The sequence below is a fragment of the Periophthalmus magnuspinnatus genome, chromosome 23, assembly GCF_009829125.3.
Source record: "Periophthalmus magnuspinnatus isolate fPerMag1 chromosome 23, fPerMag1.2.pri, whole genome shotgun sequence".
NCBI lineage: Eukaryota > Metazoa > Chordata > Actinopteri > Gobiiformes > Gobiidae > Periophthalmus > Periophthalmus magnuspinnatus.
In genome coordinates, this window is record NC_047148.1 from 12,911,566 (window position 1) to 12,933,427 (window position 21,862).

Sequence of the window (21,862 nt, forward strand, 5' to 3'; positions counted from 1 at the left end):
CTGGCCCTGTGCCCACTCTGCTCTATACAACCAATCCTCTTTTATCCACAGATTACATCCAATCCTTTCTCCCACTGTGTATGGATTGAACCCTTCCCAGATGAAACACACTGGCTCTGACCTATTCTTAGGACAAGCCCTGTGTGTCTGTAAAATAAGGCATTACTCAATTGCGATTAAGCTCCATAGCAGTGTCATATCAAAAAGAGATAATCAACGCAGACACTTTGAAAATGGCAATGCGTGATGACCTGGATGTGTCTATTAGAATACTACTACTACTACTACTACTACTACTACTACTACTACTACTACTCTTACCTTACAATAGCATGGTACATTTCAGAGACAGCTTTTATAATTTGGGAGAATTTTAATAAGTGTTGCAATTGCCAACAAATTTTGAAAGAAATATTGCTGAAGTCAATACAGACAATAAAATAGACGATAGAAATTAGTGCTTTTTTACAAAGAAAAACTCCTCACAATAATTATAGACCTCCAAAAATGATTGTTCTATTTGCTATGTATTGAACAATAAGTCGATATAACAGGCAAGGCACGTTTATTTGTATAGCACAATTCGTACACAAAGTATTTCAAACTGCTTTTCAGAATAAGAGAGACATTAAAATCACAATATGAACCAATCAAACCATAAACGTCTACTATTTATTGTGACAAGCTTAGTGTTTTGTGATTGTTGTTGTTGTTTTTACTGCAAAAATCACTCTTTTGTAGCTAATTCGCGTTATAGCTTTGGGCTGTTAATCATGGTGACTTACTATGGTTTGCCTATGTTATTTTATAAGTTTATATCATTTATCAACAGTAATGAGGGCTTTTATAAAATACTGCTGTACTCGTTACTATCACCATCATACATCACACTGATAATGCGTAATTGTCACCTACTGTAGAAGTAATGGTCTGTTTTAGCTGCATGTTGGAAATCGCCATCAATTCTAGGACATGGTAATAATTAGTAAAGATGAATACTCCTCTTTTCTGGCCTCTTATACTGTGTTGCATCATGTACCTTGCGCCAAAGAGTGTTATTGCAGACTATTGGGTGATGCTGACCGTTCTCTCATTTGTCTTTTCTCTCAGGAGTTTGCTGCGCTGACCAAGGAGCTGAACGCCTGTAGGGAGCAGCTCCTGGAGAAGGAGGAGGAGATATCGGAGCTGAAAGCTGAAAGGAACAATACCAGGGTGAGTGAAGAAAATGCATTCAAGGTTAAACAAAGACACACATGACTATAGGGAAAAAACAACAACAGGACTGATTATTTAAGTTACAATGTGATTGATAATAAAGCGTTGTATATGGGCATCAGAAGAAACAAATAAAAGCGTATTTTTTCCTATAGGTTGGGTGTAGTAGTTCAATTCAATTCTATTTACATATTTACACATTTAAAATACAACTTGAGCTGCTCAAAGTGCTTCACATAAACAACAATAAACAAAAACAGATATACATAAAATACAATGCTTAGGCAAAAAACAATAAAACACTAAGACATCCTGCATAGCTAGAAGAAAATGCCAGAGAGAAGAGGTAGGTTTTTAGTCTGATTTTTAAACTGTGCTACAGACAGAGAGTAGTAGTTAGAGACATAACAATGGTAGTAATAACTGCAGCAGCAAGAAGTAATATTAGCTTTTAAAATATTTATGGGAACAACATTGTAGCCTAAATTCTAGTTAAATCACTTTTTAAATTAGTATTAGATTACATGCAAGTGTTATCAACTTTTTTAGTTTGAGTTGATTACAATAATTTGAAAAATGACTGACATCGCCTATCACGTCAAACTGCTTCCTCACCACCTGCTGTTGTCTGGCGTCTAGAGTTTTTTTTCACAACAGCTGAGAAGAAAAACAGCCTAAAGTCACTTCCCACTTTATTATCACCTCAAATCCTCCATTGGGTTTTGTTCGAGTAAACTTTAATTAGACACTGATCGGATTTTGCAGACAATAATTAAATCTTCTACATGTTCAGGCAATTAATGCATTGGGATTAGAAAAAAAGCACTGGAGAGTGGGTATTGAATATTACATAATGATTCCAACCAGCTAATTAACATTTGTGCAATAGAGGGACAACTAATTCAGAACAAACTTCTTCCTGTTGATGTCCAGAGCTTCCATAGCCTATTAATCAATGATAGATTATACTTTCATGAGAACAGTTTACTCCTGGACACACAAGCCTTGATACACTGATTAGTGACGTCTCATGCATTTTGACCTCCAGGCAGTGAGGGATGAAGTACTTGTTTTTGTTACTTAAGTAAAAAGTACATTAAAAGTACATTTAAAAAGTTAGTTTAAGAGTACAAGTGTTGTTCATTTGTTGTTAAATGTAGTGTTATTGGTTAAAAAAAATATAAAAAATGATTGGTCAGCAGTAGCAATATGAGTCAGTTTCTTCATTTTTCTTATGAGTTTTGTGTGTTTATTTTTGTTCGCTCAAAGCCGAAGCTTGAACTCGAAACCTTCAGTCAGGATGTTACAACATGGTAAAAATAACCCCTCAAGTCATAGGAAAAGTACTTTTTACTTTCAGTCCAGTTTGAAAATGTAGTGGAGTAGAAAGTACAGATACTGCTCTCAAGTGTAGTGAAGTAGAAGTAAAAAGTACCCACTGTAAAATTTGCTTAAGTAAAGTACAGTTACCTAAAATTTCTACTTTATTACAGTGCTTTACTACTTGTACTTTACTTTCCACCACTGCCTCCAGGAGCAGAGAAGTATCCCCGTTTAATTGGTAAACAGTCATTTAATGTGGAGCTATCCTCTATCTTGGCTTCATTTGAGAATAAGATACTGTTTATGATCAAACATACGAGCTAAAGCAGATTTATGACAACTATCTTGAGCCCACTATCTTGTATTGACTGCTGTTTAAAAAAAGAAAAATCCCACATGCACTACAGCTTTGACATACTCTTCCCAATACAGTTTCTTATTTGAAATTTGATGAAATCCTTAATGGTCCAATACATCAACTGTAAGGACAAAATGTTCACTCTCACCTAAAATATCCCTCACTCAGCAGGCACTCGGATAATAATGTTCTTCACAGTCAGTGGTAATAATGTCATACCTAATTGTCCCTCTGTAGCTGCTGCTGGAACATCTGGAGTGCCTTGTGTCCCGACATGAGAGGTCTCTACGGATGACGGTGGTAAAGAGACAGGCACAGTCTCCCTCAGGGGTCTCCAGTGAAGTGGAGGTCCTCAAAGCCCTCAAGTCCCTGTTTGAACACCATAAAGCACTGGATGAGAAGGTACATTGTGTCAAGTTTGCATGTTCTCCCTGTGTCTCGGTGTGTTTTACTCCCATGAAAACCAAAACATGTACAGTGGTAACAGTAATTCTCCAGATGGTCCTGATTCAGTCACGCTCCTGATGATAGGTCAGTTTGGGAGGATGGATATCCCGGTCGGACCTTAACTATTGTAAAGTTATAGCAAAAGAAATGTAATTATTTCTGTTTTAATTGGGAATATATTTCACAACTCAACAAAGTAGCTTCTCAACGACTGAGTGATTACATAGACATCAATCTAAAGTTGTTCAATCAATTTAGCTGCTGCTGACTCCAAGAAGAGTCAACAGTTGCATCAAATGAATGAATTAATCAGTCACTCTTCAGTCACACATTCTGTTTTTCTCAGATGGCAGAATTGTTGTTCTGACAAGCCTACAAGTCAAAAAAATCTTCTAATTTTAATTTTTATTTATTTTTTTTATTTTTTTTATTTTTTTTTGGAGAAAGGACTTTTTTGCCTCAGATTTTTTTTTTTTTTTTAATTTTTTTTTTGCTTTACTTTGCATTAGTACCCTCTTCTTTTTGTCATTTCCAGTAACATACACTACCAGTCTATATTTTGATCAGACCATCTCATTAAGTGTTTTGTTTTCTTTATTTTTGCTACTTTTTATATACATACGGAAGACAACAAACATAAAGTAAGATATATGGAATTATGTAGCAAAGAAAAATATATTTTATACTCAAATCCTCCAAGCAGCCACTCTTTGCTTTGTCAAAAAATATTTAGCAGAGTTATTTAACTTTTTATCTGTGCTAGATAAATCCATATATCTTGCTTCATATATTTGATGTCTTCCATACGCATCTAAAATGTAGACAGTTGTAAAAATAAAGGGGGAAAAAACGCATTAAAAGAGATGGTCTGTCCAAACTTTTAACTGGCAGAGCAGATAGTGCGATATTTAAACAGACATTAAAGAGCAAACTTAATAAAAACAATGCGTTCTGTTTTTTTTAGGTACGAGAAAGGCTACGGGTTTCACTGGAAAGAGTATCTGCGCTAGAAGAGGAGCTCACAGCAGCCAATCAGGAGGTAACACACTTTTTTCACCATTGTAAATCTGCACACGACTCTTCATTGCATGCTTATGAGAAATAAATAAAACGGAATACATTGAGTTGTATGTATTCCGTTATGTGTTATTCTGAATTATGCATTACTTTACATGCACAAGGTCTCTCCCTAGAGTTCACTCAGCACAATCTTAGGCACAAAATGACACTGAAACCACATGACAGGAGCGGGAATGGACACTCGGACCAATACTACGGCAGCGGCTCAGGAGCCACTTCACAACCTGTCAGACATGCCACTCTGACACCTCCACCTGGAATAGAAAAAGCAGAGGAGGAGAAAAGGAGATGTGTGTGAATGTGTAACAGACAGAATGAAGAACAGTATTTAAACAACAGGCAGGGGACAACGTAGAAATGAAATATTCTCTTGTACATATGTGTATACTGCAAATAATAAGTATGTATGTACTAGGGCTGTTAAAAAAAATACCCAGATACTAATTTATATTGTATTGAAACTAGATAGTCATTTGAACGCGTACTGATACTGCAGAAATCACATAATCAGAACAGAATCGGACCTATCCTGAATAGTTGGTGGTTTTGGACTAAATAAAAAAAACTGCTCTTATTTTGTGATGAAAATTGCATTCTATTGTTTAATGTGTTTTTAAATTATCATTGTGGTATCGAAATCTGTAGTGTGAGTATTTGAGCCTTTGTATTGAAATCAAGCTTGAAATCAAATTTTAGTATGCCACCCCTGCTAAATTTGATTGACTTGTTTTGATTTGCTTTGACCCCAGAATGTCAAGATTACTATAGACTATCCCACGTGTTGTCTAATACATACAAACTACTTATTTAAACTCAAGTGCAATTCGTACACAAATTAAAGTGCTTTACAGAATAAGAAAGAGTGCAGAATAAAACCCTTTCAAACTTAAACATATTTATAACAAATTGCCAAAGTAGGAAATCATTTGTGGTCCTTAAAATCCATAAAATTCATACAGTTGGTCCCATGACTCCAGTTCTAGTGACAAGACTGTACTTCACTAGTCATCTGAGTCTCATTAGCAGATGGCATGTGATTCAGTTAGCATAAATGATCTGGTCCTACAAAAGAACATTGTTAAAACCTCTTCATAAGGTTTATCTCTGGTACATATCATTCTACGAGGTTTGAGTTAAGGAAAAGATTATTCTCACCACATATGAAATCAATTAACTGAATGAGAAACCACACAATTAGACATGAGAATGACATGTACCTGTCCCGTCTGTGAGGAAAAAAGTATTCACATTGTGTCTGTTCTGATGAGACTTAATTACTGTTGTCGGTGATCATATTGTCAGGATTACGACCATAACACAGGAGCCTCAGATGGAAAAAAGGATCCCAGAACAAGATAATTATTGTGATTGTGTCCATGTGTCTCCATCTTACAGTACGGCTATACATTCCTAAATGGTTTTAACAGGATAAGGCTGTAATTAACCAGCATTAGATGAAAACACAAAACATATTAACCGTGCTCTATGTAAGTTTTTTAGTGGAGAGTCTGCCACTTGCAAAAAGTATCATGTATTTATTCAACTGCGGGTGTTTTGCTGCTAAAAATGCTTTGAAAATAATACATTCTTACAGTGAGTCGGGTCAAGAGCTGCACGTCATTGAATCAAAGTCACAATTTGAGTTGTCAAATCGCAAAGGCCACAATTATTATCGAATTTTAAGATAAACAAATGTCCTCCTGAATAGAACAAATGCATTGTACCTGTAATATAGACTTCTCCAAATCCATTCTTGTATTATATTCATCATCTCATATTTCAATCTTCTCTCAAATGTTAATGCTTCTGGAGTTGTTTACAATGTGCGCTCTGAACAAAATCTTACTTTTAAAGCATATTGCAAAACTTGTCACAATAGATAGACAATAATACAATACATAGAAATTGCGATTAGATCTTTTTTTTTTTTTCTTTTTTACAAACCTGTGCAGCCCTAGAGGCATCACCTCTCCACATATCTGACCTGTTAATTCACTTGGGGGCATTACCAGCTTGTCACTATGCAGACAGATATGTTTGTTGCCATATAGCGACACATATTTCCAGCAAAGCATTAACATCTCCACGAACATAAGCGCATGGCAGAACCTCCACCAGAAAAGTTCCATCCAGAAAGTTATGAGAGTGAAGGAGCTCACGTTAATCCTGCCTTTGTTTATTATTTTGCAGATAGTGGCCTTACGAGAGCAGAATGCACACTTCCAGAGGAAAGTGGCGGCTGGAGAAGGAGACGATTTATTGGAGGGCACTGATGCTCAACAGAAGGTACATGGCAAGGTAAGAGCTTACAAGGCTGCATAATATGTATCTGCACAATTCACAATAACAGGCTTGTCCCAATGTTCCTGTCTTTGAGGATACAAGAGATGATATTCCAAGTGGTGAATAGAAATAGTTGCAACTATGTTCTTAGTTCTTTTCATGATCGAAAGGTGACACAAAGTGAGCCCTCTTTATGCACACTCACATATGGAAGTACACTGATGAATACACATTTTCATCTGATGAGTAGTATAGGGGCTATACAGATAGGCCCTATTTTGCTAAGTTTGCAGAAAACACTATATCGCCTTTGACTTTGAACATCTAGTGTTTTGAGTGCCCGATACAAGCAGAAAGCATTGCCTACAATAGATCAGTAGTGATGTTTTTACAGTTGCATCTTGTAAATATGGATTAATCATATGATATACAACAAATTAGTTAATGAAAAGTAATTACCCAAAGAAATAATAATGAGTAATAGTGCTCTTGTAATAGTGCAGCGTTCGTTTGCAGTGGCCTTATCTTCAACGCCTTCCTAAATCAGTACGCTGCATTTGCCTTGGAATGAGGTGATTCAGGGAGACTCAACATGCACATATGTAGAGCTATTTTTTTCCTTCAGTAAACATGTGTCATCAGAATGTCATTAACGATCTAGGAGAAGAGGTCATCACCAAAGGAAATGAAAATAAAGAGACAAAGCTCAAAGCACACTCTTCACCAAATAACAGTATCATCACACATATGAAGTGACCACGACTAATATACTGACTAACATTTAGCATTATAGGCAACTTGAACTATCAGGTCTGTACTGCTAGGATGGATTACTAACCCTTGAAACCCAACAATATCATTTGTACTGCATGAAAATTGCATTATCTCATAGTCCTCCTTTCTCATTATATCATGTTTTTGTCATATTGAGTTTGAAGGGTTTGTCAATTGAATAGACCCATTTACACATCAATTTATATGGAAAACCAATAAAAAAGTTAATATTACAGAGAAAGATTTGACATTCTGGGCCCCTCTCTTTGACAGAGGATATCCAACGGTCTGGAGTCGGCCCATGAGGCGAGTCAGGTGGTAGAGCTGCAGGACCTCCTGGAGAAGCAGAACTATGAGCTGGCACAGATGAAGGAGCGCATGTCCTCACTGTCTTCCCGAGTGTCCGAGGTTGAGCAAGAGCTGGAAACTGCTCGCAAGGACTTGATTAAGTCTGAAGAGATGAACAACAAGTACCAGAGGGACATCAAAGAGGTTATGCAGCAACTGGCATACACACGGTAGCACAGATAACTCCAGTCTGCACATTAGTCAGGGGAAAAAAACAGATGTAAGTGATCCTTCAAAGAGGGTTAGCTGTGACCTAAAAGGGATTAGCATATGCTACCACATATTTATTGTGCATGTAAATAATTCAAAAATAAAATGTGCACATTTAAACAAAAGCTTGTGCTATTGGAATTAGCTTTTATGTATGAAATTAATTAGAACAGCATCTGTCATTTCGCTTTCCTCAATAAATGCGTTGTTTTGTTTATAATCTGTTCATAAAGTGTTATACAGGCAGAATTCTTTTGTGCTTGTCCCAAGCCTGAATAAGTGGAGGAAGTTACATCAACAAGGGCATCCAGTATGTGTGTCAAATATCAAGCCCAATTATTTCTGCTTCAGAATGTGTTTAGTGGAAGTGGATTGCTTATAGAGGCAGGCTGATTCCATATCGCCTTTGGCTGAAATAGTTATTGATTGTTCAAAATGTTCTTCTGTGTAATGATTGTGTTCCAGCTACAGTGTGTGGCAGTTTCATATGCAAATGTAGCAAGTTCCACAGAAAGCAAAGAATCAATGATTTTCCCCTTTACAGTATGTAATTAACTAATATGAACATATTTACATTTTCAGGCCATGTGTCAAAAAGAGGACATGGAGGAGAGGATCGTTACACTGGAAAAACGTTATCTGAGTGCCCAGAGAGAGTCCACTTCTGTGCATGACATCAACGACAAACTGGAGAATGAGTTAGCCAATAAGGAAGCCTTTCTCCGTCAGGTATAATATTATTAGTATTTATGTTTAGCTATTTTATTTCAGTAACTTATTCACCATACAAGACAGCTCTATAAAAATAATATGTCAGACCAATGTCTGTTTCTGTACTTTTACTTGAACTTTATAAAAAAAATAAAAATAAATAAATAAAAACCTAAAAGCAGTACACACAGCCCCAGTCCACTTTGGTCTAACTATTGCATATTGAGCTGCCAGGCCTCATGCTTTGGAGAGCAGAGCATCTGTCAGTGTTGGCAGAGACAGAAAAACCCAAACAAGACTTCAATGTTACATCCAGCAAAAGAGAACACTTGAGGGCAATAGTCTAATAAATTGTTAGGATGAGAAATTAAGAAGATGAGATAAAAGATATTCAGATTATATATTATATATAGACCAAATGCACAGAACACAAATTAACAGAGATACAAAATTGTTTTGAATTGAGTTTTTTCACCAAAATTAACAGCTGAACAAGGAAAGGATCTTGTAAAGAAGATTTCAAGTAAAAAAAATTGAAGCAGCAATAGGTCATCTTAAATCAAACAAAGTGCAAGGACCAGACAGTTTCTCTTCAGAATTGTATAATTCTCTTGAGCAAAGCAGTAATATTGTTTACGCTTGAATGTGGTAATTTTAGGACAATAATTGTGTTAAATTAGGATTAAAAAATGTTTTCTCACATATTAGCCAAAAGAATGGAAACAGTTCTCCCACAGGTCATTAGTTTGGACTAGACTAGATTTATCCACTATAGACAAACACAAGACTATATACACTGCACATTACATCTGATAAATCATTCAATAAACAATACTGTACCTGAAATTTTAGTGGGATTAGATGCAGAAAAAGATGTTTGATTGTGTATGTTGGCCATTTCTGGATAGAGTTCTGGATGGATTTGGTTTTGATAATAAATTGATCAGAACAATACAACTTTTATATTATAATCCAAAGGCAAGAATAAAGGGAAATGGGGTAGTATCACAACCTACGTCTGTTGATCACCCAGGACCAATATATTAAGGGCTTAGATATGGGAGGTGGAACCAAAAAATGTTGTTGTTTGAAGACGACTTTACTTGTCTGAACCAGAGAACTCATTTGTATGTTTAACTTCATTATTGGAGGAGTATAGATCTTTAGCAGTCAAGATGAAATACCTTGGAGTGAAAATGTCCAACAATTTCATCAGTTTGTATTCTGATAACTTCCTACCATTAAACCAATTAACCAAGATGTACAGAGATGGAGTGTAAATAGTTTTTTTTTTTAACTACACTTACACAAAAATATTTTATGTCAAATTCTGTGTACAAGCATTACCTGACTTCATGTGTGTTGATCCTGTAATTAGATGGAGGAAAAGAACAGGCAGCTGCAGGAGCGACTGGAGTTAGCTGAGCAGAAGCTACAGCAGACCATGAGAAAGGCCGAGACGCTTCCAGAGGTCGAGGCAGAGCTGGCACAAAGGATAGCAGCGCTCACTAAGGTACAAAAACATATATCACTTTTAACAACTTACTTCCAGAGAGTCCTTGGTATTTGTGTTTTGTGTTTAAACTCTCTCCCCTTCTCCCTCGGCCACATAGTCTGACTCCAGCTCATCCTCTTCTCCTGATGATTATCACTTTGTTATGGCAGCTAAAATCCAAGACATGAACACCACTTTTAGGAAGGTAGCGATACAGGCCAAAAGTCATGCCATCTCCTGTATAGAGCAGATTCTTCCTGTGGTGGTTTCAGGGGCTAGTGCTGGACTGTTTTACCCCAATGGGACAGCTGCATGGCACTCTGACTACAGCTCATTATGTGATGGAGCAGCTTTTCATTCATTCTGTCCTTTGGGTGCCTCATACTTTCTCTTGTGATTCTTTAGCTCTCTGTGCAAACTAGATTTCCATCTTTAAGCTTTGGGTTAAAGCTTTGGCTTGATGTGACTCTCTCTTCCTTTAATGTCTTACACATATAAACACATTAGGATGCAGCCCTGTATTGTCCTGTGCTTGTGGACTGTAGGCAGAAGAGCGCCACGGGAGCATTGAGGAGAGGATGAGGCACTTGGAATGCCAGCTGGAGGAGAAGAACCAGGAACTGCTTCGGGTGAGTCACGACGGAGGCGGCATGCCAGACCACGTTACCCAGCAGCCACTGCTGCATCAATATGACAGCTCAAGCATCTCCAAGCATGTAACTGATATATTTCCTTGGAAACTCAGACTCAATATGTGCCACACACATGAGTAGTTGTTTGTCAAACGCTAATGAGTTCAAGTGTTTGATAGGAACATGGGATCGTGAGTTGGGCTGTAGTCACGTGTAAGCCTCCCGCTGATATTGTTGGATATCACAAGCAAAGCAGTTTTAACCAGCCTATGCTATTTTAATCAACTGTGTTACATAAATGTAGATATTGTACTTTTCTAACTTAAAATTTGAAGTTATTACTACCATAAATTTAGGTTGAGCGCATACATTGGAAAATCAAAGCAGTTTTAGTTTGTTTTTCATGTAGAAGTTTCTTTCTGTTTGAATGAATAGTTCTTTCTCCATCTTTAGGCGCGTCAGAGGGAAAAAATGAACGAAGAGCACAACAAGCGTCTGTCAGACACAGTGGACAGACTTCTGACCGAGTCCAACGAGCGGCTGCAGCTCCATCTGAAGGAGAGGATGGCCGCGCTGGAGGAGAAGGTTTGACCACTACAAAGATAATATCATTGCTCTGATCAGACTATGGTTTTAATATGCTTCTCTTTTTCTAGAACTTGTTAATTCAGGACTCAGAAGGCTATAGAAAACAGTATGAGGAATCAATCCATGAAAAAGTAAGGCTCTTGTTGTACTATATGAGATCATTTTAGATAAATAAGTTACAATAAATGACCAATGCAGCCCTGCCTTAATACCTTGTCATATTTGTTTAGACTCAGTTGGCCGAGGAAATAGAGAAACTCAGATCAGAACTGGACCAATTCAGACTGAGGGGGGGCTCCCTCACAGAGCCTACTCTCTCAAGGTAATGGTCATGTGTTTATACAATATTCCAGTGTGATCATATGATGTAATTAGTTCCGAATTGGACCACAGTAGGGAATTGGCCTACAAAATATCAGTAGCTAAAACACTTGTTTTCTCTCAGGTCTCACCTGGACACATCAGCTGAGCTCCGCTTTTCTCTGGGGTCTTTGGCTGAAACACAATCAGATCATTATCATTCAGCCAAGGTCATTCGCCGGCCGAGGAGAGGAAGAGTAGGGCTGCGAGAAACAAAGGTTTGTTATTCTCTTATTGCATATATGGTAGAATAACCATTATTTCAAATTTTTATTTTTATTTTTTATAATAATAATAATAATAATAATAATAATATGTTGTTGTTGTTGTATTTATGGAACTCTGCTAGTGAATGACTGCTATTGCACTTGTGTCTTTGCGTTGCATTTTGGCCAGGTGATCATTATTGACTGGAATTTGTGCCACAAAAATGCAAGACAATCACGAACAAGCATTTTTTTGTTATGTCTATAGGCTAAGTCCCTGGGGGATCATGAATGGCGGTCCCAGCAACTCGGGGTGCTTGGGGGGCATCACTTTGAGAGTGATACAGAGATGTCGGACATTGATGACGATGACAGAGAGACCCTGTTCAGCTCAATGGATCTGCTCTCTCCCAGTGGTCACTCTGATGCTCAGACTCTGGCCATGATGCTGCAGGAGCAGTTAGACGCAATCAACAAGGAGATCCGGTACCTCGCCCTCACACTACAACCCACACATTTTGTTAGAAAAGGTCACACTTCCAGACATATTGATTTGCTTTGCTTGTTGTGTTGCTGATCTAGTTAGTTTGTCCTGTAAAGCTGGGTGTTTTCAGGTGCATATTGCTTTAATGCAGATATATGAGAAATTACATTTTATTTCACACAAAAAATGAATCACCCTGCAATAACTAGTAAAACATTTAAGTCTGAACATGTGATCTTAGGTCAGAGCAACTGGGCCAATGAAGGAGCAGTTCACATCAGTGGTTTGCAATTAAAATGTAATTATTTATTGGTGTTTTTCAGATTAATACAGGAGGAGAAGGAGTCAACAGAGCTGCGGGCAGAGGAGATTGAGAACCGCGTGGCCAGTGTGAGTCTGGAGGGTCTGAACTTGGCCCGAATGCACCACCATGGACCCTCCATCACTGCCTCTGCCACAGCGTCCTCCCTCGCCTCCTCATCACCCCCTAGTGGACACTCCACTCCAAAACTAGACCCCCGAAGTCCTGCCCGAGACATGGAGCGTATGGGTGTCATGACACTGGTAAATCGAACACCCACAGCAAAATTATCAAGGAAATATGATTCTACTAGTGCTGCATATGTGATTGCTAGTTAAGAGTCTAGCCATTTAGAGAGTAGGAGTAAGATCATTTGGAAGATATACATGTTTTATGTAACTAAGGGTGCATTACAATAGCTTAAAGAAGAGTGAGGAAGCCAAATCTGCTGATCTGTTTTCTTTTTTTCTAAGCCAAGTGATCTAAGGAAACACAGAAGAAAGGTATATATTTTTTATAAAATTGAAAGCTTTTCAGTATTCATACAAATGTGTCATAGAGACTAAAATGAGTCACTCCTGATGTCTTTATTCAGATTGCTGCTGTGGAAGAAGATGGTCGTGAGGACAAGGCCACCATAAAGTGTGAGACATCTCCTCCACCAACGCCCCGCACAGTTCGGATGACACACACACTGCCAACAACTTCACACAACGATGCACGAGGGTAAAGCAGACATGTTCAGCTGATAACTGAAGTTAAAACTGATGTTAAAACTATAGTTTTAGTTTATATTGTTTATATAGTTAGTTATAGTTTTATCACATCCTCTCTTCTCCGTTTAGTATTGTGGCCTCTCTGGAGGCTGAGGCCAGCACCCTGAGTAGTGTTGGAAGCAGCCAAGACTCTCTTCACAAGCAGCCAAAGAAGAAGGGCATCAAATCCTCCATTGGACGCTTGTTTGGCAAGAAAGAGAAAGGCCGGCTGGCCCATCTGGCACATAGACAGGTCATGGTTGATCCACAAGGTAAGCAAGTCTTTAATTAGTCCACAAATGGGGCAGGTAGATATAGATACAATCATGGTCTGATATTTACTGTCTTTCCTTTTAGCCACAATGATGGACCTGGACATGTCTGGACAGGAGATGGGCGTTAGCAAACTAGGCACTCAGGCTGAGAAAGATCGCAGGTTAAAAAAGAAGTAAGCTTTCACTAAAACTTTGCATTCAAACACATAATGGAGAGACTATAGCCCAGTTTTACATTCAGAGTAACTTACTCACTGACTCTCTCACATTTAGATACATAATGTATAGTATAGTACATATGTATTATCACCAAGTATAATGGTGTGTGTAATACCATAACAAGTACAGCCCATCAATATTCTGGATCAGTATCTACAAGCACTGATTATAGTGACTGTATTCAGGGAGACATCCACAGCCAGCCTATTGATTTATGTAGCATCACCCATTTATCTAACAAAGATATTTTGTCAATGGGAAGGCTGTAAAAGCCTTTCCGACAGCTACTGTAGAGTATATTTCAGGAGTTTATTCAGGATGGTTTCTTCTATTTACCCAAAATACAAAATCAGCACAACTCAAATATTTGAATGGTGGTGGGTGTAGTGTGGATATGTGTATGTGTGTGCGTGCATCTGCCATGCTCTAGTGCCAAATGATGAATGTCATTTGCTCGAAGTGCACATTGAGTTGCCATGATGGATAACTTTGCCTCCCATGTAGTTGGTTAGAGTATTGTTTGTTGTACATTGACAAATGTTTTCCCTCACCGCACTGACTTCTCCATAGCAGTCTCCAGGATAAAGGCCACACAACCACCTTGCATCTTGGTGCCTCCTCCACTCTGCATGCCATTAAGCTGCCTGCTCTTCTTTTCCATTTCAGCATCTTGAGTGGTCAGTAACGCAGTGGTCCCATAGTGGGTGTGTCTTCTCTTCAGAGGTCAAAGCTATCTGAATGTACCTGAACATTTGAATGTGAGGCCGTGGAGGGGGTCCTTGCTGTGTTTCAGTGCATTTCTCATTTTCTCTGCTGCACGATGATGTGGTCAGGACTGCATTGTAGAAGACCACATGTGACTGATCTACAGATGCTCCTGTACTTGATCGTCCACCATCGTGTCCTCCGTGTGAGCGACTGTGTGAGTGCATGTGTCTGTGTTGGGAGCCTTAATTGCCAATTTACTCATTAACTTGTGTACACTTTTGTCTCCCCGTCGCTCTCTCTATCTCTACCTCCCTCTGCTCTAACTCTCGCTCTCTTCCCTCCCTCTCCTCCTCCTCTGACTCTAACAAAGCGGGTAAGTTGTGAGGACATCTCTGAACTCCTGGATGTGACCATTGTCTGAGCAGTGTGCCTTGTATGTCATCTCTCCTGTCTGTGTCCATGTGTACTCTCCTGTGTCAAAGCTAACGTCTCACTATCTCTAACTTAATTCCTCATGGCTGTTAATAGTACCATTGCTTTCTTTCTTTTTGTTCATGTACCATTTCAAGACGTTTCTTCCTCCCTTTTACAGCCCAATGGCAGCTGCATCCTTGGCTGAAAACGAATGTGCCGTCGCTAAACTGGGGCCTAATTTTCTGTGCCCAGAACGTCTTCCTCTCCTTTTTATGTGTCTCTATCTCTGTTGTGCTAAATAACCAGCTGCAATATCTGGTTATGGGAATGTCAGATGTTATTGTTCATATGATGTTTCCTCCCTTTTCTTAGCTATGTTCAGTAGATGTAATCTTTTCATGCATTAGGTCTGATCTGAACATAAGACATGAGCATAACTCATGTATTCAATATGTAAATAGTGAATGTTTGGATTTGCACATTTCGTATCATTCATAAGCTCTTTAGATCTATGGTATTGTTTGTTTCACTGTATTAATGCATCATCTCTACAGTGGTACAAGAATGCCATACTATGTTTTGTACTGAGACTTCTTCTTTTAGCTGTCAGACATGAGTTTATTATTCAATAAGGTTTGCACCTGTGAAGTGGGTGTGTCTGAGTGTATGTTTGTAAAAAATACATATTCTACACCCTGTGTATGGCAGACAATCGGTATACAAATGAAAAGATCCAATCATTTTGAGCTCTATGCCAATCTTAGGACAATGCAGTGAAATACTTGGCAGTGACTTGCCTTACCCTGCAACACAAAAGCACAAAATCACAGATAATGGAAAGTCAAGATTAACTTGCAGAATCCCTCATGTACTAATGAAAACAACTGTTCAAGCCAAATGAAGTGCTACAATGGAGTCTATATATCAACGCTATCTCTGCATGGGAAGTATTTATGTTGTTATGGGCACAGCAATTACTTTACATTACACCAGATTCATTTAAAGTGTTATAGCACTTATGCTAATTTTCAACACCTGTCCATAGTGTGGGCTTTTACATACTTCCAGAAAGGAGTTTCTGCACAAAAGTAGAAAGTTTCACAAGACAGAGACAAGGCACATTTCAAACATGTGAGCATCCCTGGCCCATCTTCAGATACAGCTGAATTTTGTTAAGCATGTGATGTCAGTCTGCATTTATAGGTCAGAGGGAAAAGAGTTCCACCTTCAGTTTAACATTTACGAAGTTCACTAATGTAACATATTGCTCTGTGATGCCTCAGAGTAACAGGGCTCTGATAAAATACACAGTAATGATGAAACTTGTTTGAAAGAAATGTATAGGAATGTGTATACCTCATGTATCCTATTTTTACGATAGGAGAAAAAGTTATGTATGGTAACAGATGAGAGATATGCTTTAGAACGATGTTAATGCCAGATCCCCTCTGCTTCAGACATGAGCTGCTGGAAGAGGCAAGGAGAAAAGGTCTACCTTTTGCCCAATGGGATGGGCCTACTGTGGTCGCCTGGTTGGAGGTAAGTAAAAAAAAAAAAAAAAATCTGTTTTTACCGCTGCATCATCCAAAACATACAGTCAATGCTGCCCCCTAGTGAAGAGTAAACGGAATTGCAGAAACGCCTACAAATTTGAATTGATAGGTGGTGTTTCTCAAAATGCCCATATACCACCTAAACTAAACCTCTCCCCTTCTATGTGCCCCTCTGCTCCTGTACCAAAGCTGTGGTTGGGGATGCCTGCGTGGTACGTCGCTGCTTGTCGTGCAAACGTCAAGAGTGGAGCCATCATGTCAGCGCTGTCAGACACAGAGATCCAGAGGGAGATCGGTATCAGTAACCCTCTGCACAGACTCAAGCTCCGTCTGGCTATTCAGGAAATGGTCTCTCTCACAAGCCCGTCTGCACCACCCACCACAAGAACCGTGAGTGCTGCTGAATACGTGCGGACCTGCATGAATCACATTATGTTTTCTGTGTTGCTTGGTTTTCTAAGATTACAATTTTTGGTTTAAGAAGCATAGGTTGTAATTTATCCCCCTCAAACAATAACAAAAAGCCTTATTTGACTACATTCACTCCTCACTAAACAGAAGTGTGACAAACCACCCACACATTTAAATCAAATAATCTTGTAACAAATGGGCTACTATGTTGAACAGTGTTTTAGTCTCCAGGTGGTAGTGCATTCACTTGTTTGTCATGTACTACACACAAAGAGGTAACACAGCTGAAGGACATCTAAGCCACATGTTTGAATTTAGATCTATACATTTTACTTATACTTATTACTTATTTTAAACAAATTCTTAAATCAAACTTGATTGGGAATCTTTACACAAACCACACTGAATTACACCTATTAAGCATGGTTTGAAATCCATCCTCCAAATAGCCTTCATATTTTTATTTCTGTCTATATTTATTACTTTTTATTTCAAAATTAGAACACAGAGTTACTATACAGAGACACCATTATGTAAATGTGCTTAACAGTTAAATGTTGTAAATGTGAAAATGCTGTATGCTGTTATAATTGTACTAATATGTGTTAGTGTATGTGTGTTATGTAACAGTGTATTGTGTACTTTGCTTGTTTTTATCCACTGCATTTGCCCTTTGCCCCCTGGTGGGTGGGGCCTCTTCGTCATCTGACTGTGATGCTATAACACTATTGGCTTACAGTGGTGCTGCTCTTATTCTTTAACACTGCTTGCCCCTCCTGCCGGACCTCTACTACCAACCCTGCTGCTGCTCTGTCTCTTGGGGCTTGCCCTGTAGCAATCAGGCAATGTCTGGGTGACCCATGAGGAGATGGAGACCCTGGCAGCCCCCTCCAAAACGGTCAGTTCCCATGTACCCTCCACCTTCCCTTTTCTCTCTGGAGTGAGTTTGTATGAATGGATATTACCGGGATATCATGATATTATCAAAAAAAAAAATATATATAATAATAATCTCTGTATATAACCACAAAGCCTAATATAGTCTGATCATAAAATAACATGAATAAAAAACTTTGCACATAAGTTGTATTGGTATATAAACTGAAGAATACATTTCCACTTTGATATCATTGTATTTGTTATCCCTGTATGTTTTAACCTTAAAGTCGTGCCTTTAAGATTTTGTTGTTTTTTTCTTCTTTTTTCAATTCAGAAGTCAAATTCTGAAGAAGGGAGCTGGGCTCAGGTAAACACCAAGAAATTACCATTTTCATTTTCACAATAAATTACAACCATTATAATCTTATATCTTTGACATTCCCAGACTCTAGCTTATGGTGATATGAACCATGAGTGGATAGGAAACGAGTGGCTGCCCAGTCTAGGACTACCTCAGTACCGCAGCTACTTCATGGAGTGCCTGGTGGACGCCAGAATGTTGGACCACCTCACCAAGAAGGACCTTAGGGTGCACCTTAAAATGGTGGACAGTTTCCACAGGTACAGTCATAATACATATAAACAGGCAAAATGCATTAGATTGCTAACATTACTTTTTGGCCTTTTTGATTTTTAGAACAAGTTTACAGTATGGCATCATGTGTCTGAAAAAGCTCAACTATGACAGAAAAGAACTAGAGAGACGACGGGAGCATAGCCAACATGATTTAAGAGGTTAAAACATTACATGTTCATCTAAAATGATGGGTGTGGTATCTTGAGTTTTACTAGAGGTATTTGTACTGTAATGTGTCTGCAGATGTGTTGGTATGGAGCAATGAGCGGGTGATCCGCTGGGTGCAGAGCATAGGCCTGAGGGACTATGCTAACATTCTGCTGGAGAGTGGAGTGCATGGAGCCCTGGTTGCCCTTGACGACAACTTTGACTACAGTAGCCTCGCGCTGCTCCTCCAGATACCCACACAAAACACTCAGGTTTGAAAGAGCTTTTACATAACTATAGTATATGATATGGAAACAATGATCGATCGAGGCCAATCAGTATTTAAATCCTTGGGAGAATCAAATCACCATCAGCGCAGCTTTAATTTATATTGTGTTGCTGTCAAGATACAAAGGTTAGTCTAAATCAGAACCTGCAGATTTGCAGCTCTGGCAGCTTGCCCCTGTGAATTTTTGCTGCATATATATTCCTCGTTGTTTGCCTTTCTGGAGCAGTGTGAACACAGTAGTGTGTCAGCTGTGTAGATGTTTCTAAGAATAGCAGAGAATATTATGTGAATGTCATGTTTTTCCTCTGCAGGCACGTCAGATTCTGGAGCGAGAGTATAATAATTTGCTGGCCCTGGGTACTGACCGACGGCTGGACGAGGTAAAATACACACAGCTAAATATTCACTCATTTCTCTTTTCTAATCATCAGCTAATACATTTAAGATTTGTGAATAAATATACCACAAGTTTAACATTTACTGTGTGAGTATCTGTATTTCTGCATCTCTCTAAACTGAGCTTGCTTTTTCTGAATAGTGTGATGACAAAGACTTCAGAGGTCCTTCCTGGAGGAGGCAGTTCCCACCGAGGGATGTACATGGCATCAGTATGATGCCAGGGTCAGCAGAGACTCTCCCTGCTGGTTTTCGGCTCACTGCATCCGGTCACTCCCGAAGACTGCCCCCCGATGGTGAGCACTGAATACTTCACCTTAACAAAGCATTTATTTAGAACTAGAACATATTTCAGAACTCCCTCTTGTGCAAAATTCATCCAAAATATCCATAGTTATCAAGTAATAATACAACATTGTTTGGGCTCTCTGACTGTGCTGTTGTTTTTGTGGTGGCTGCTGTGCAGTCCTCTATGAGGCTCTGGATGACAGTCCTGATGACACATATCTGGACTGGTTTCAAGGTCAGCTATGCCTCTGTGAGAGGCTGAGGACTTTTGGATCCTGTGTTCATTATTCCGCACATGTCCCCCCCCCCTCGCCCGGCCACGCTGTCTTGACCAGTCTGCTAGTGCTCCTTCTCTCAGTCTTTTCCTGAGATTCTCCAGAAATTCTTAATATAAATGTAGGGTGTTTAATAACTTTGGTAAAACATTTGAAATTAGCTCATCTACTGTACTGTTCTTTGAAAATGTGGGTATCAAATGGAATTACAAAAAACTTGTTCATATATTTAAGAAAATATTTGGTACATGTCACATGTCTCACATCACAGTTGGCACTTACATTTGCAATCATTACTGTATCCCACCATCAGTATACAATAATTTACCCTTAGTTGTTAACAGAAGTCACTCCTCTCCTCTTTTAAACTGTAATCTATCCTTGGTTGTTAAAAGAAGTCACTCCTCTCCTCTTTTAACATTGTGGACTCAGAGGAAGTCTCCATGTTGCCCCAGTTTGTGCTCATAACTAATATATTCTTCATGCTCCCCAAACAAAACTAAGTTGTGTTATCCTGGCTAATCTGTAACACACACTAGTGTTGTTTTGTGTGATAAGTGCATAGTTTTTAGTCCCTTTTGTGTTATTGGGAAGGTGTTGTGGAGAGCATGGATGGGTCTACTTTGTTCACTTTACTAATTGTCTTTCCTGGTCTCTTCTCAGTCGGCCCGTCTGCAGTGCAGCGGTTGGACAGCTCCACGGTGAGAACATACTCCTGCTGAGAGGAAGAGAGGGACCTATGACTGTACACCGTATGTAACACAGACTCTGTCAATACACTGTTACTGGAGACAAGCTTGTGCTGTATTAAGGGGTAGAAATAAACAACAAAGGGTTTTGGATTTCAGCGAATGGATACAAAAAGACAATGGGATTTGTAACCAATTAATGAAATGGGATTGTATTGATTGCAATGTTTTAGTACAATGGGTGACAGCTGGGCATATTGCAGTTTTTTGGGGAATAATCAAAACAGCTTTGTCCATGCTTAATATAGCAAATACTTAAAATAACCACCAAGTCTTATCTCTATTCTGAACTTATCTTGATTTATTAGTAAAGCTGAAATTGTATTGGACTCTCCAATTTGAATTTTCTACTGCTCCTTTTTTGACCACCAGACTGACTACTAGCTGTGAAAGATACTCAGGATATATAAAGGCAGTATAAAACGTGTATTTAATGTATACTTGATGGTGATGAATCTACATTTGTTCTAGTTGCAGTTCTGAATGGAACCTGTTCTGATTGGAAAATTATGAAGACACGCACTGCCAAGAAGTCCTGCTCTCCTCTGTGCTCTGCTTCCCCGGGCACCTCACATCGGTGCTAACTCTCCTGCAGGCTGCCCTCTTCTCAGTTTTTACCTTCTGTGTGTACAGAATCTTGTCCTTGCATAATGTACTGTGCATTTCTTCTACAAAGAAGTGTAGGTTATATGTAAATTATTATAAATATGCCATTTTATAAATATAAATATATATAAACATTTATGTGTAAAAAGTATCCAGAGTTTGTGCAAAAAAAGGTTCCTGCCACCTCATTTAGTAGACCATAGATAAATATATGCTGCTCTTTAAACTGTATACATATGAAACCATTTCCCTAGATCAATTTGTACATATCGTTTTATTTTTTCATTGTGTTATAATAATGACTATAATTGATCTGTGCTGTGCCAGAGAGGAACAACTCTGGATGTTGTGTGAAAACCTGCCCTCTAGTGGTGCACAAATTTATGAACCCTTCAAACCTTTTCATATGAGCAGGCCATCATAAAAAGGAGGAAGACATAACAAGC

The 21,862-nt window shown here is 38.7% G+C and overlaps 1 protein-coding gene across 5 annotated transcripts; it reads left to right on the forward strand.

Moving 5' to 3' along the window:
- The first annotated feature begins 1,122 nt into the window (after positions 1 to 1,122).
- On the forward strand, positions 1,123 to 21,857 carry ppfia2 (PTPRF interacting protein alpha 2). Of its 5 annotated transcripts, none has more exons than XM_055231575.1 (30): positions 1,123 to 1,212; positions 3,134 to 3,298; positions 4,308 to 4,382; positions 6,614 to 6,721; positions 7,754 to 7,972; positions 8,621 to 8,767; positions 10,128 to 10,262; positions 10,790 to 10,873; positions 11,330 to 11,461; positions 11,533 to 11,595; positions 11,695 to 11,786; positions 11,910 to 12,042; positions 12,299 to 12,516; positions 12,838 to 13,078; positions 13,289 to 13,318; positions 13,411 to 13,541; positions 13,661 to 13,842; positions 13,928 to 14,018; positions 16,644 to 16,725; positions 16,929 to 17,129; positions 17,986 to 18,048; positions 18,364 to 18,396; positions 18,475 to 18,650; positions 18,727 to 18,824; positions 18,910 to 19,085; positions 19,414 to 19,482; positions 19,641 to 19,794; positions 19,965 to 20,021; positions 20,725 to 20,813; positions 21,282 to 21,857. In XM_055231575.1, the coding sequence occupies exons 2-29, from the start codon at positions 3,188 to 3,190 to the stop codon at positions 20,781 to 20,783; spliced, it is 3,360 nt and encodes a 1,119-aa protein (XP_055087550.1). In that variant the 5' UTR covers positions 1,123 to 1,212; positions 3,134 to 3,187; the 3' UTR covers positions 20,784 to 20,813; positions 21,282 to 21,857. The 5 variants fall into 5 exon arrangements, with proteins under 5 accessions (XP_055087550.1, XP_033844976.2, XP_055087547.1 ...); XM_055231572.1 differs by having other exon boundaries at positions 1,136 to 1,212; positions 20,725 to 20,762; XM_033989085.2 differs by lacking the exon at positions 19,965 to 20,021.
- The last annotated feature ends 5 nt before the right edge of the window (positions 21,858 to 21,862 follow it).